This window comes from Montipora foliosa, chromosome 5, assembly GCF_036669935.1.
Source record: "Montipora foliosa isolate CH-2021 chromosome 5, ASM3666993v2, whole genome shotgun sequence".
In the NCBI taxonomy this organism is placed as follows: Eukaryota; Metazoa; Cnidaria; class Anthozoa; order Scleractinia; family Acroporidae; genus Montipora; species Montipora foliosa.
This window is the reverse complement of record NC_090873.1, coordinates 13,828,634-13,841,133: the sequence shown is the minus strand read 5'-3', so window position 1 is coordinate 13,841,133 and position 12,500 is coordinate 13,828,634. Positions and strand designations below refer to the sequence as shown.

At 42.4% G+C, this 12,500-nt stretch overlaps 1 protein-coding gene across 1 annotated transcript in view; it reads right to left on the bottom strand.

The window, feature by feature from the left end:
- The window catches only part of LOC138002174 (uncharacterized), a 6,081-nt gene extending 701 nt beyond the window's left edge, over positions 1 to 5,380 (bottom strand). Inside the window, exon 1 of the mRNA XM_068848256.1 lies at positions 1 to 5,380. This exon is cut by the window's left edge and continues 701 nt beyond it. Within this exon, the coding sequence (XP_068704357.1) occupies positions 1 to 5,380 (5,380 nt within the window).
- Between the last annotated feature and the right edge of the window lie 7,120 nt (positions 5,381 to 12,500).

Genomic DNA, 12,500 nt, shown 5'->3' with positions numbered 1-12,500 from the left:
TAAAATTTGTGCCATTGTCCGACCATATCTCCTTTGGGCAACCACGAACTGAGATGAATCGAACCAAGGCTTGGATGAACGTGTCTGTTTCCAGCGAACTGACATCTTCAATGTGTACTGCTCGGCTGTTGAAGCATACGAATATGCAGCCATACACTTTGACTGTACTGCGGCTTCGTTTAACGTAAAACGGTCCGAAAAAATCCAGACCCGTGTACGTGAACGGAGGCTGGTAGGGTATTAGCCTTTCTTTGGGAAGATCAGCCATAACCTGTTGGAGAGGAGGCGCGTTACGTTTGCGGCAGCTCAAACAACTACTTAGGATCTGACGCACGAGAACTCTTCCCTTTGAGATCCAGAAGCGCTGACGGATTACGGATAGCACATGTTCACGACCTGCATGGCCCAGGACACGATGGTAGTAGCGAACTATTAACGCGGAAACGTGATGGGACCTTGGAAGGATCATTGGGTGTGCGGCCTCAAAGGCAATTGGGGCCCGGTGAATTCTACCGCCAACACGTATCACATCATCAATTAAGATAGGACTGAGATTGGCTAACTTGCTGTGACGTTTCACTTGCCTGCCTTCCTTTAAACACAAGCACTCCTCGAGGAAATGCTGGCGCTGAACTAACCGCACGATTTCTCGACCTGCTTGCTGCAATTCCTCCAACTTGAGTGTACTTGACGTGAGATACTGACGAGTTTCCTTTCGAACTCTCTTCACAAAACGTAGGACCCATGACATAACTCTCAGTAGGCGGGACCACGAAGAATAGCGTTGCAGCGAGAGGTCAAACTGTGGTGCATATGAGGTAAGCATAACAGTCGATGACTTCCGTACTTCCACATCGTCATCTTGGAGATCCTCTACTGGTTCATTGGGCCATGTATGCTCAGGTTCCCAAAGGAACTTGGGACCCAACCACCAGCGACATCCAGCGTGAAAATACTGAGCACTAACACCTCGTGACCCATCATCAGCGGGGTTTATGACACCGGGAATATGATGCCACTGTCCTGGGGAACTTGTTTCATGAATTTCGGCAACACGGTTAGCGACGAAGGTTTGAAAACGCCTTGTCACGTTTTTGATATACTGCAAAGATGTCATTGAGTCGGACCAAAAGAAGGTTTGACCCACTGGTAGATCAAGTTCCCTTAATATTATCTTGCTCTGACGAGCTGCTAATACTGCGGCTTGAAGTTCAAGGCGAGGGATAGTCCACTCCCTAATTTGCGCATTGCGAGTCTTTCCCATAACAAAGGAACAATGAATCACTCCTTTCTCATCGGCGAAACGTAAATATGAAACTGCTGCGTAACCGCGTCTGGACGCGTCTGCGAAGTTGTGAAGCTGAACAGTTGATGAGTTGCGAAGTGACTGAACCTTGTAACACCTTGGGATGTCAATGGTGATGACACGTGGTAGCTCCTCTAGCCAACGTTGCCATTGTGAGAGGTAAGGTTCCGGAATTTGTCGATCCCAAGGGAGTTTATCTCTCCAGAGTTCCTGCAGCAGAATCTTAGCGGAGAACACAAAGGGCGAAAGGAATCCTAGCGGATCAAACAGCGAACTAACTATGGAGAGCACCCCTCGCTTAGTAGGCGGTTTTCCTGATTGTGAAGCTTTAAACTTGAAGGTGTCAGACTGGGCATCCCAGTACACACCCAATGCTCGCTCTAATGGTAACTGATCTAGATCCAAGTCTAGCGATGGATTTGCTCTCAACTCTGGTGAGATAGATTGCAATACTTCCCGGCTATTGCTCGCAAACCTCGTGAGACGGAAGCCTCCCTCCTTCAGCAACTTGGTTAGGTCCGATGTCAGATGAACAGCCTGTTCTGTACTTGGAACGGACTTTAACACATCATCAACATAGAAGTTTCTACGAACTGTTCTGATGACTTCAGGCGAGTATTTTCGTTCGTTGTCTTGTGCTGTCATACTTAAAGCTTTGTTGGCGCAACAGGGCGAGGACTTTGCACCAAAGATGTGGACCAGCATCTTATAGTCTTCTGGTGTGTCATCAATACTACCAGGCCACCACAAGAATCTCAGCGCATCAGTGTCACTTGGCGTCACATTGGTCTGGTAGAACATGCCCTCGATGTCTGCGGAAAAGGCGACTTCTTCTTCACGGAAACGAATTAAGACACCAGTGAGGTCATTGGTAAGACAAGGTCCTTGCAAAAGCTGTTCATTTAAAGATGTGCCATTGAATCTTGCGGCCGCATCAAACACTACCCTCACTTTACCTGGCTTGTTGGGATTTGTTACCGGATGATGGGGAATGTACCAAGTGATGTTACTGACTGCGGCAACTTCCTGTTTGTTCAGCTTTCTAGCATACCCCTTATCCACACAGTCTTGAATCACATCTCTGTACTTAACTTCCAGCTCTGGATCACGACGGAAGCGCCTTTTCAGGTACTGTAATCTTGCTTCAGCTAGAGGTCTGTTGTAAGGCAGTACAGGATTGTCATCCCTCCACAGAAGGCCCATCTGGTAATGGCCATCCAGCAGGCTAATCGAGTTGTCAATAAGTTTTAGGGCTCTTCGATCTTCTACCGATAATGGTTTGGTTTCAGACCTCGCAGTGCCATAGGATTCAATCTTCCAGAATTCCTCGAGCTGGTCGTTCAGGGAAACATCTTCACTACTGATGAGGTTAACCTGTCCCTGGCTGTGGGACTGTAGATTTGAGAAGCCACCGAGTATGCTCCAACCAAGACAAGACTTGATGGCAAGCGGTTCATTTCGGTTTCCCTTTCTTACATCAAGAGGTACGAAGACTTCTTGAATGTTAGTACCTAGTAGGATGGAAATCTTCCTCCTTTCCACCTCTGGGAAACGCACTTCCCGTAAATGTGGCCATTGCTCTAAAGATTTTGACAACCTTGTATGTTTCAGGGGAATAGTAAGATCCTTTACAGCCCATGCAGGGTTGACAGCAATCACATGGTCGTTCTGGCTATCCAATGATGCAATTTTGAAGTTAACCTTCATACCCCTTTCTTCAACATCAGCACTGCTCACTGTCGTGAGAGAAAGCTTACTTAGTGTTCCTTCAATATTTAGCAACTTCACAAGAGAAGGGTCAACCATGGTTATGTCAGACCCTGAGTCAATTAGACCATACGTTGTGATTTGACGGCCAGAATTGCTTATCACCTTCACTGGAATAACTTGAAGTAGCACCTCGGAGGAATTGACTACTGGATTGACTGAATGTGCTGAAGTATTGCATGATGTACCTTGGTCAGCCAACGAGTCCTGGTTGACTTCATTATTTTGACTCACAGTTCCCGAATCAACTACTTCCTTTGGTTCATGAAAATGTAACAACGTGTGATGTGCCTGTCCACAGCCTTCCACTTTACACCTGATTGTTGACTTGCATTTTCTTGAGTTGTGTAGAGATGAACTGATGCAGTTAAAACATATTTTGTGCTGCCTGACAAAGTCATTTCTTTCCCTCGGAGATTTGGATTTAAATGCCTCACACTGGTACAGGCGGTGGGACTGGCAACACATTGGACAAGGCTCACCCTTTGCGGCTGTCATGTTAACAAAAAAGGCGGGTTTAGGGGTCACAGGCGGCTTGCCCCTAGACTTGAATTTAGAAACCACGTTCTCACGACTTCCAGCACTGAAGAAAGGATGGTTCAAAATAAAGGCTCGCTCCCTGAGGAAGTCCACTGCATGCTTGAAGGTAGGCATCGCATGACCTTCACCCTCTAGGCGCTTTAAACGTTCAGCAAATTTGGCTTGCATCCACTTAGGAAGTCGCATGATGACTTTCTCAAGGTTGCCTGCATTCATTTCATTCAAGTATCCCATTGACTCTAGGATATCATAAGTAACTTGAACCATGTCTGCGTATTGCTGCAAGCTGTCCTTGTCATTAGGTTGTATAACAGGTCCTCTAGTGAGAGATTCCACAGACGCTCTCACTACTTGAAATGGCTGACCAAATCGGTCCTCCAACGTCCTAAGGGCCTTTGCCAAACCACCTGGCAATGGCTCGTACCGCTGAACTGCAAGAAGCGCAGGTCCCTCTAGAAATTGTAATAGACGGGTCATTTTGACAGCATCATCAAGCGGTTTTGTCTCCACCAGTTGCTTGAACCTCTGGCGAAAGGCAGGATATTGTTGAGGCGATCCATCAAACTTCTGGACTCGCACATGAGGGAGATCATGAGAAGCACTTATCCTTTCCATTGAGGACATAATAGCTGTAAGGCTTTCATTGACAGCTGCACTAGACATGTTAGGCATGACTGCAGATGGCGTGACCGTAGACGGTGTGACTGTAGATGGCGTGACCGTAGACGGTGTGACTGAGGTCACAAAGGTCAATGGTTGGCATTCCCCTTGGCAATCACCTTTGACAGGTTTGGGCACATTACTCTCATGAACAGTTGGCTTAAGCTGCATTTTTGGAACCACAAGTGGATCACTAAAACAGATTCCTCCAGTAGCATGCATGGAGGTAGTAGCTGCGGGGTTTTCTACTGCAGGTGTAGACGTGAGAGGTGGGTTCATAACTGACACAGGTGCAGGAGTAAAGCTACTAGAGATCACTGAAGGCAAAGAAGAGACTGGAACTTCAAGAGGTTCCACGAGTTTGTCCTCTGGGTGAAATTCTTCAACTTTGGGAGACCACTTAATACCATCCTTTTCATTGGTCAGTTCAGACATTTCTTGTTCTGCCAGGAAGGCCTCTAGTTTGGCTAGTTCTGCCTGATCTCTTGCGGCCACAACCTCTCTTGCGGCCTCTAATTTGGTCAGTTCAAGCCTATGTTCAAGTTCCAATTGCGTTCGTTTAATTTCCATCTGAACTCTTTTCACTTCGAGCTCAACTACCCTTCTACTTCTTTCTTCAGCTTGTTGTTGCATCAATGCTGCCCTCGCAGCTTGAACTTTAGCTTCACGGGCTTTCGAACTAGACACACTTAATCTCGAGGCGTAACTTTTTTGGGATTTCACAGATTCCGGCTGGGAATGTTTCCCTTTCTCCATTATTTCTTCAGACACTTGATTATTGTAAAATTCGGCAGCATCAATAACAAATCGCTCAATCTTAGCGTTGTAATCTTGTACTCTTATGCGTTGAGTATCACGGTCACTCAAAACACTCTGATATTTTTCACAGGAAGTGTCAAGCAAATCATCATATTTATCACAGCATGCACAATACTGCTCCCATGCGGTATTAAGTTGTATTTGTTGTGTTCGTACCTTAACAACGTTTCCAAAATCCTTAACACTTTCGTCTAACGCATTACACACCTTTGTGATGGTTGACAAATGTCCCCGACGAGATCTATCCAGTGACTCTAACCTTTCGTAGAGAATTCCACGTTGCGACATGACACAAATCTTGAACGACGGCGGTTTCCTCTAATGAATCGGCGATTCTCCAGTTGAGGTCGTAAACAGCGTAAATAAGCACAAATTCCACAGCAGGAGACGATAAAACATATGGTTTTTACACTAATGTCCGGGCCGGACATTAGTAGCGGCAATTAGGCGAGGATACCACAAACATCCTTCAACAACACAACGAGTTTAATGACAATGTAGTGAATCTTTGACATTATGACAACCAGCGATGTCGACCTTTCATCTGTATTACTACCTTTGACAAGCCGTAAAAACCTAAGAAATATGACAAACATTAGCTAGCGAATCGGAACTAGAAACGGAGACTATCCAGCAACTCACCATATGATGAAAGACGGCATAAGCAAACACAATTCACAACTAAGCGTTCTTTCACGAGCGTTTTCTCCACGTGCGATTTAGAAGAGCAAAAATTACTGAAGTATTATGGTCTACATGTACGTCATTTCCATGGAAAAAACCGGAACCGCGGAACGGACTTAACATTAACGATTTGTTGAGGAATAGCCTCAACAGTAAACACGCCAAATTTCAGCGCGATCGGTGATCACGAGTGTGCGATTTCCATAGAGAACTAGGAAAAAGAGTATGTGTGTCGTCATTGGTCCACTGGGAGACCACTGGGACAACATAGATCGAATCATTATGTTATTTAGGAGATATCATAGTCCACTTGGACGTTTATTTGGTCCACTGGTGTAGTGTATGTCCATATTTGGTATTTCCTTATTCGGAAGTGAACATGTGCTTAGCGAGAGAGGACACCATTTTAATATGATTTTGGCAATTTGTGAGAAGTTTGCTTGTGTTAACGCCAATTTGTCTGATTTAGGTGCTCCTCATGTGCTATTTGCGTTACAGATTATGCTGGTTTTTCGCGAGCTATACGTTAAAGGCCCACCTTCAACCTACAGGCTTTTCGATCGTTTGTTTTGGTTATGTAAATTCGCGTTGCTTATAATAGCGATCTGATTGAATGAATTTCAGCTTTGGCAGGATTTACATATATGAAAATTGTTCCACGGCTCACAATGCTTGTCGGTTGAAGGTAGGCCTTTAAGAAGCACCGTCATTTCTTATTCACGGGCTCGGGAGGTAGTTCTTGATATCTTTTCCCAACTGGGTCCCCCGGCTAAGTTGTTTGGCCTCCACAGTCTTAGGTCTGGTGGCAACACTGCTGCCGCAACGCTGGCTTTTCTGATAGGCTGTTCAAGCGTCATGGCCGGTGGCGTTCAGACAAAGCCAAGGACAGCTATGTCAAGGACAATCTCGATGCTTTACTATCAGTTTCCGAAAATTTAGAGCCTTGGAGCTTGCTAGAATCCGCTGATATTACAATTGTTATTACGATTAGTAAGTTTTTATGGACAATACATTTGTAGCGTTGGCAAATGATACCTACGAAATTGCGGATCATTGAATCCTAGTAATCCTAAAGCCGGCGATTTGTGGTTAGTCTAGAGGTCTCCTTGTTTGACTCCAGGATATATTTTTCTTTTTGCGGTAAGTCTCTTTGAACAACCTTCACATTACATTAAATTTCTCTTTCTTTATCATCGACAAATGGAATTATAGCTGGCAATAAACGAGATGCTGATTTTTGTCTGCGTCTGATAATGTTTAGTATGAAAATGCTTTGTTCTCGTTTCACTGCAGAGAACAAATGTATTTTCTCACGTTATGGAATGTACGCTATTGTAGTTCGGGTGTTTCGGTATTCACACTTAAGTGTGTATAGTCTGGTAGTACGCATGACTATTTGTACTAGTCAGGTATATATAGACATTTCTCGCAGTTCAAAGTCACTCGACGGCATCTCTCGCTACCTCTCTGTAAAATTTCCTGTGTGATATTCGTACTTGTACGCCAATGCAATATAATCAGTGCCGACTACTAAGGGTGTCAGGATGATGTTCGCTCATTCGAGAACTATTGATATGTGCATTATATAATTAACTTTTGTTGTAAGCTTTTTTACGTTGAGCTATATCTTCTTGCCTGCAGAAATTAAAAGTTCAGAATACTTTTCATTGTATATTCGGTATTTGTAAATATATGTAAAGGTGGCTATTGCTTTGTTTATAGTGGAAGTGCACTTAGCTATCAAGCTAGTTTACAGGCACTCCACCTTTAACAATGTGAAAGAAACAATTCAAAGTTAACAGAAACATTATTAAGAACCCCAATTGGCCCATATCACTCCACGTCCAAACTAAAGATTTTGCCCGTCGAACCTCTCATTCAGTGTGAGGCTGGACGGGCAAAGACAATGCAAAGACAAAGCCTTTATTCCCCACGGACTCCAAGATGGCCGCCGAGTGATAAAGGTGAATTAGCAGGAGGCAACCAGTTGGCTATTTAATAAAGCGTGGTAGAATTAAATCCGGGATAACCGGAAACAAATCCAAACCAGACGTTAGAACGGGATTTGAACCCGGGGCAATCGCATGCAAACCCAACGCCCTAACCACTGGACCACGCTGCCTCCTTAAATTTACAGTATAGCTTTGCAATCTCCGATCCAAGAAACCATTGGATTCAAACGAAATCGTAGACTCTATCTCTCACTCCGGGTCTTGGGGCAAAGATGTGCCAATTTCCTTGCTTGCGCCATTGCAAACATTAGTTTATTTTCCACTCCGAAGGTCAAATGGCAGAAAGATAGTTCGAGCACTGGCATGCAGTACACGAAAGGCTATAAGTTAAGATTTCCTACAAATAAGAGAAGATTAGCCGACGTCTACGGAAACAGACTTCAGTTTTTGTAACACCTAAAAACAACTTTACTGAAATTAACATATCCCAAGGGCTAGACTAAGCAAATTCTTCTTTGTCTTCATACCTTGTCTTGGTGTAATTGAGGCGTGGTGTGATTTGCTCCAAAATAAACTTTCAATTGAAATGGATTTTTCATTCATTTACAGCTCCCTTATTCTTTTATTAATCATTCCATTAGAATAGCCACAAAAATAACAACAAACAAAAATTCCTCACGAGAACTATCTCACTTCCTATATGATGAAAATATCACTTTTAGTTGGTATTCTTATAAGATTTTTATTTGACAAAAAGTAAGAATAAACGTCAAATTCTCTCATAGTCTCTATATCAACAAAATGAACACTGCTTAAAATAATTATCAGTGTTGTCTGATATACCTTTTTACTTATGATGTGCAAGCATAGAAAGCATTTCAAAAGAAGTGTCATACACTTGTAGTCATCTATCTCATTCAGCATTTCTTGATTATATTAATAAAAGAGGTACTTACAGGGTTGAGAGCTGGGTATTCCTATCAAAGACACCTTCAGGCAGTTTCTTTAGATTGTTGGAGTCCAGGTACCTATCAACAAACCAGAAACGGCTTCTTGTGTTTCGTGGTTGGCAAGTTTCAGTATCAAGAGAAATGTGACGTCAATGTTTGTGAACAGAAAAATCGCGATTGTTTCGCTGATAATGTATGATTACACTGTAAATCATGTAGAGAAATCGAAGTATTGCGCCAAGCGATGTGCATTTTGAAGTTTGTACTCTTTGGAAGTGTGGTAGAAGAACACTTTTTTTCCAAAGACAAATGGATGATTAAATCATAACTGGAATTACTGAATATAAGTACACAGCATAAATTGGAAACGAATTCTCTGTCACTTGAAAGAGTACAAGGCTACCTCTAGCAATGAGCAGTTACAGGAAGCAAAGAACAATACAAGGCACTTTTTAACATCTTTTGGCAAATAATTAAACGAAACACCCTGGCTTCCCATAGAAACAAAATATATTTCCCGTTACCACTTTACTAGTGGGTATATCGAGAAATCTAAAGTGGTCAGCCAGAGGTGGGCAACATAAGATTTTATCGATGAAATGATATATGAATTCGATCATATATGAACTGCGGATATGAAATCAAGTGAAGCTATGATCTTCGGAGTTGTGAACGCAATTTTTGCAATTGCTTAGAGAAGCCTGAAAAATTCAGGACTTCAACGGGATTTGAACCCGTGACCTCGCGATACCGGTGCGACGCTCTAACCAACTGAGCAACGAAACCACTGACGTTGGGACCTGGTCATTTGTGGGTTGTAATGTTCCCGTGAGGAATGAATCAACGATGAAATGATATATGAATTGGATCATATGTGAACGGCGGATATCATTTCATTGTTGATTCATTCCTCACGGGAACATTAGAACCCACAAATGACCAGCTTCCAACGTCAGTGGTTTCGTAGCTCAGTTAGATAGAGCGTCGGACCGGTATCGCGAGGTCACGGGTTCAAATCCCGTTGAAGTCCTGCAATTTTCAGGCTTCTCTACGCAATTGCAAAAATTGCGCTCAAAACCGCGAAGATCATAGCTTCAGTTGATAAGATTTTATGTAAGCACCCTTCTGAAGTTGTCAGATTTGTGTTCTTTGTCATGTAATTACCTTGTTAAATCTAGAAATACGTGAGCAAGTGTAACCTGTGGGAATATGCTTTCTTTAAAGTCATCACAAGAGCTTTGAATTGTTTCCCAATGTTATATAACAAAAGTTGTTTGTCCTTACAGTCCCCTCAGTTGGGCATTCTTATCAAAAATGCCGTCAGGAAGATCCGTCAGTCCGTTAAATGACAACTCCCTACAAACAAAAAACAAAAATTTAAAGCTTTAGCCACAGTTCAAACTTTACCAACCCGTTGCAAAACCCAAAGACTTCAAGGAACATCGAACGGTGGGAGCTAGTGAGACTATATTACCATCACTGTTTTGCTTTGGTCGATTTCTTGGGCTCCAAGCAACATGTTAGTAAGTTAAAAATGGCAGATCATTCTCCCTGTATACATGTTTGTCTTCGCCAGACTCTGAAGCTCTAGCACTACGAAATAGTGTTCGTCGTCAATGGATCATGGCTTAGCCTTTAGTCTTTCCGGTCACATTTTACCTAAATTAATTATTGGATCCCCTCATCCATGTTGTATTAAGGGTCGAATGCCGACTAGTATATTGAAATCAACACTGGCCTAGGAAACCATTCACTAGTGGGTATATCAAGTAATGAACAAATCTTAAGTTTTCAGTCGGAAGTGGGCAACTTGAGCAGTTGATGTAAGCACCTTTCTGAAGTTGTCAGATTTGCGTTCTTTGTCATGTAATAACCTTGTTAAATCTGGAAATACACATACACAAAAAATCCCGCTTGACACTACGTGTGAGTTTATTGGGGGTCATGAAACAAAAACTGTTGAATCTAAATATGCAATTTCTGCACTTCGCCCACACGTCAAAGGAGAAACAAAGACATTTTCTGGACGAAGTAACCTCTTCATAAATTGAGATACACATGTACGAATGGACGTCAAACAACCAGTGTATCCTGCAAGCAAGTTCAGAAAAAAGTGTGATCAAGAGAAAATATGCAAGAGAGAGGGTGTGTCATATAAGATCCCCTTTTATTTTAAACCTACTTTGGTTCATCTTAAGGACATTCGCGCCCAAAATGTTCCCAAGTACAGATTTTTGTTAAACTTGCCACATAAAAAGGTAATGATCTATGTTTTCCAAAAAGGCAAAAAAAATGGGGGGTCACCGTTCTCGTTTTCGAGATCATGAGGTGCATTTTTAGAAGCTTGCGTTATTTTAATACGATCTTAGCTTACAACTGTCAGGAAAAAAAAAGCGGCATTAGTGAAATTTAGATCAGGTAAACGTAGTCAATTCAACATAACTAATATAACTAAATAAACTTTTGCAGCTGTCTTTTTCTGTCCTGAAATAGACCTAGAAAAACGATACATATTAGTCTAAGAAAGAAAACTTCGGTGGCACGAGAGCATAAATAGCGAAATAATTGTAACTTCTCACTCAATTTTTTTTTTATAAAATGGTCAAAATCAGGAAAGGAAGTGATCTACGGAAAGAAAAATGGGGATCACCGAGCATTCAAGAGAGTAAAATAGTTGCGAAGTTCTCAAAGCGATTGTCCATTCGCACTGTCACGTCATTGCGTGATATTTCCGAGAAGACCTGGGTCCACAGCTATCCCATGATACCACATGCTTTCACGTTCCATTCTTGTGGAAGATGTTTGCGCCTTTAGCATCGTGCTTACCTTTGTGGTCTGCGATGCATGACGTGTGCGTGACATGCGCAAAAAAAATGCGCAGTAGTAATGGATGCGAACGTCCTTAAATACAAGTCTGCCTTGCGCAATTCGGAATTTGTTTCCAACGCTATTAGTTGCAGAGCTTCTTAAAGTTGATTCTGTTGTCGAGTGCCAGTCATCACAGGTGGTTGTTAATCCCCTATCGGCCTCTATTCAGCCTAATTTCAAGAAAAGGCTTATCCTAGATCTTAGGCATGTAAATTATTTTGTTAAAAAGTCTAAAATTAGGTTTGAGAATAATAAATCATTCCTTCAGTGTTTGTTAACCAGACCTTATGCTTGGGCCTGCTCTTTTGATATCAAATCGGGCTATTATTACATTGCGATTTTTGAATCTGATCAACAAGGTTTGGGTTTCTCTTGGGATTTTGGTGGCGTTATTAAGTATTTCAAATTTACGGTTTTGCGGTTCGGGCTCAATGTAGGTCCTTCTATTTTTTCTAAAGTCGTGAGACCACAGTTTAGGTAAACATCGGCACTCAAAGGCGCTTTGTATTGTTGTTTATTTAGACAATGGTATTACTGCCGCTCAAAACTTTTCGAGGTGCGAAGAGCAATCATTGCTTGTTAGGTCAGATCTTGTTCGTTCTGGGTTTGTACCGAAGAAAGGTAAGTGTCAGTGGGTCCCTGTCCAGATCATTTGCTGGTTGGGTATTTTTTGAGTTTTCAAGAATAATTGTACGATTATTTCACCAGAAAAGATTTTTTCCTTTTATTATGAAGTTACTGAAATAATGTCGCACAGAAGTGTCTCTGATCGGAAACTTGCTCGAGTCACTGGAAGGATTGTTGCGTGTTTTTTGATCATGGGTGACGTTTGTAAGCTCATGATTAAAGCTCTACATCGGTTAATCGAATGCACAAAAAGCTGGGATGCACAAGTTGTTTTGGATTCGGATGTTTTAGTGGAACGTAAATTTTGCAGCGGACATTCGTAGAGTT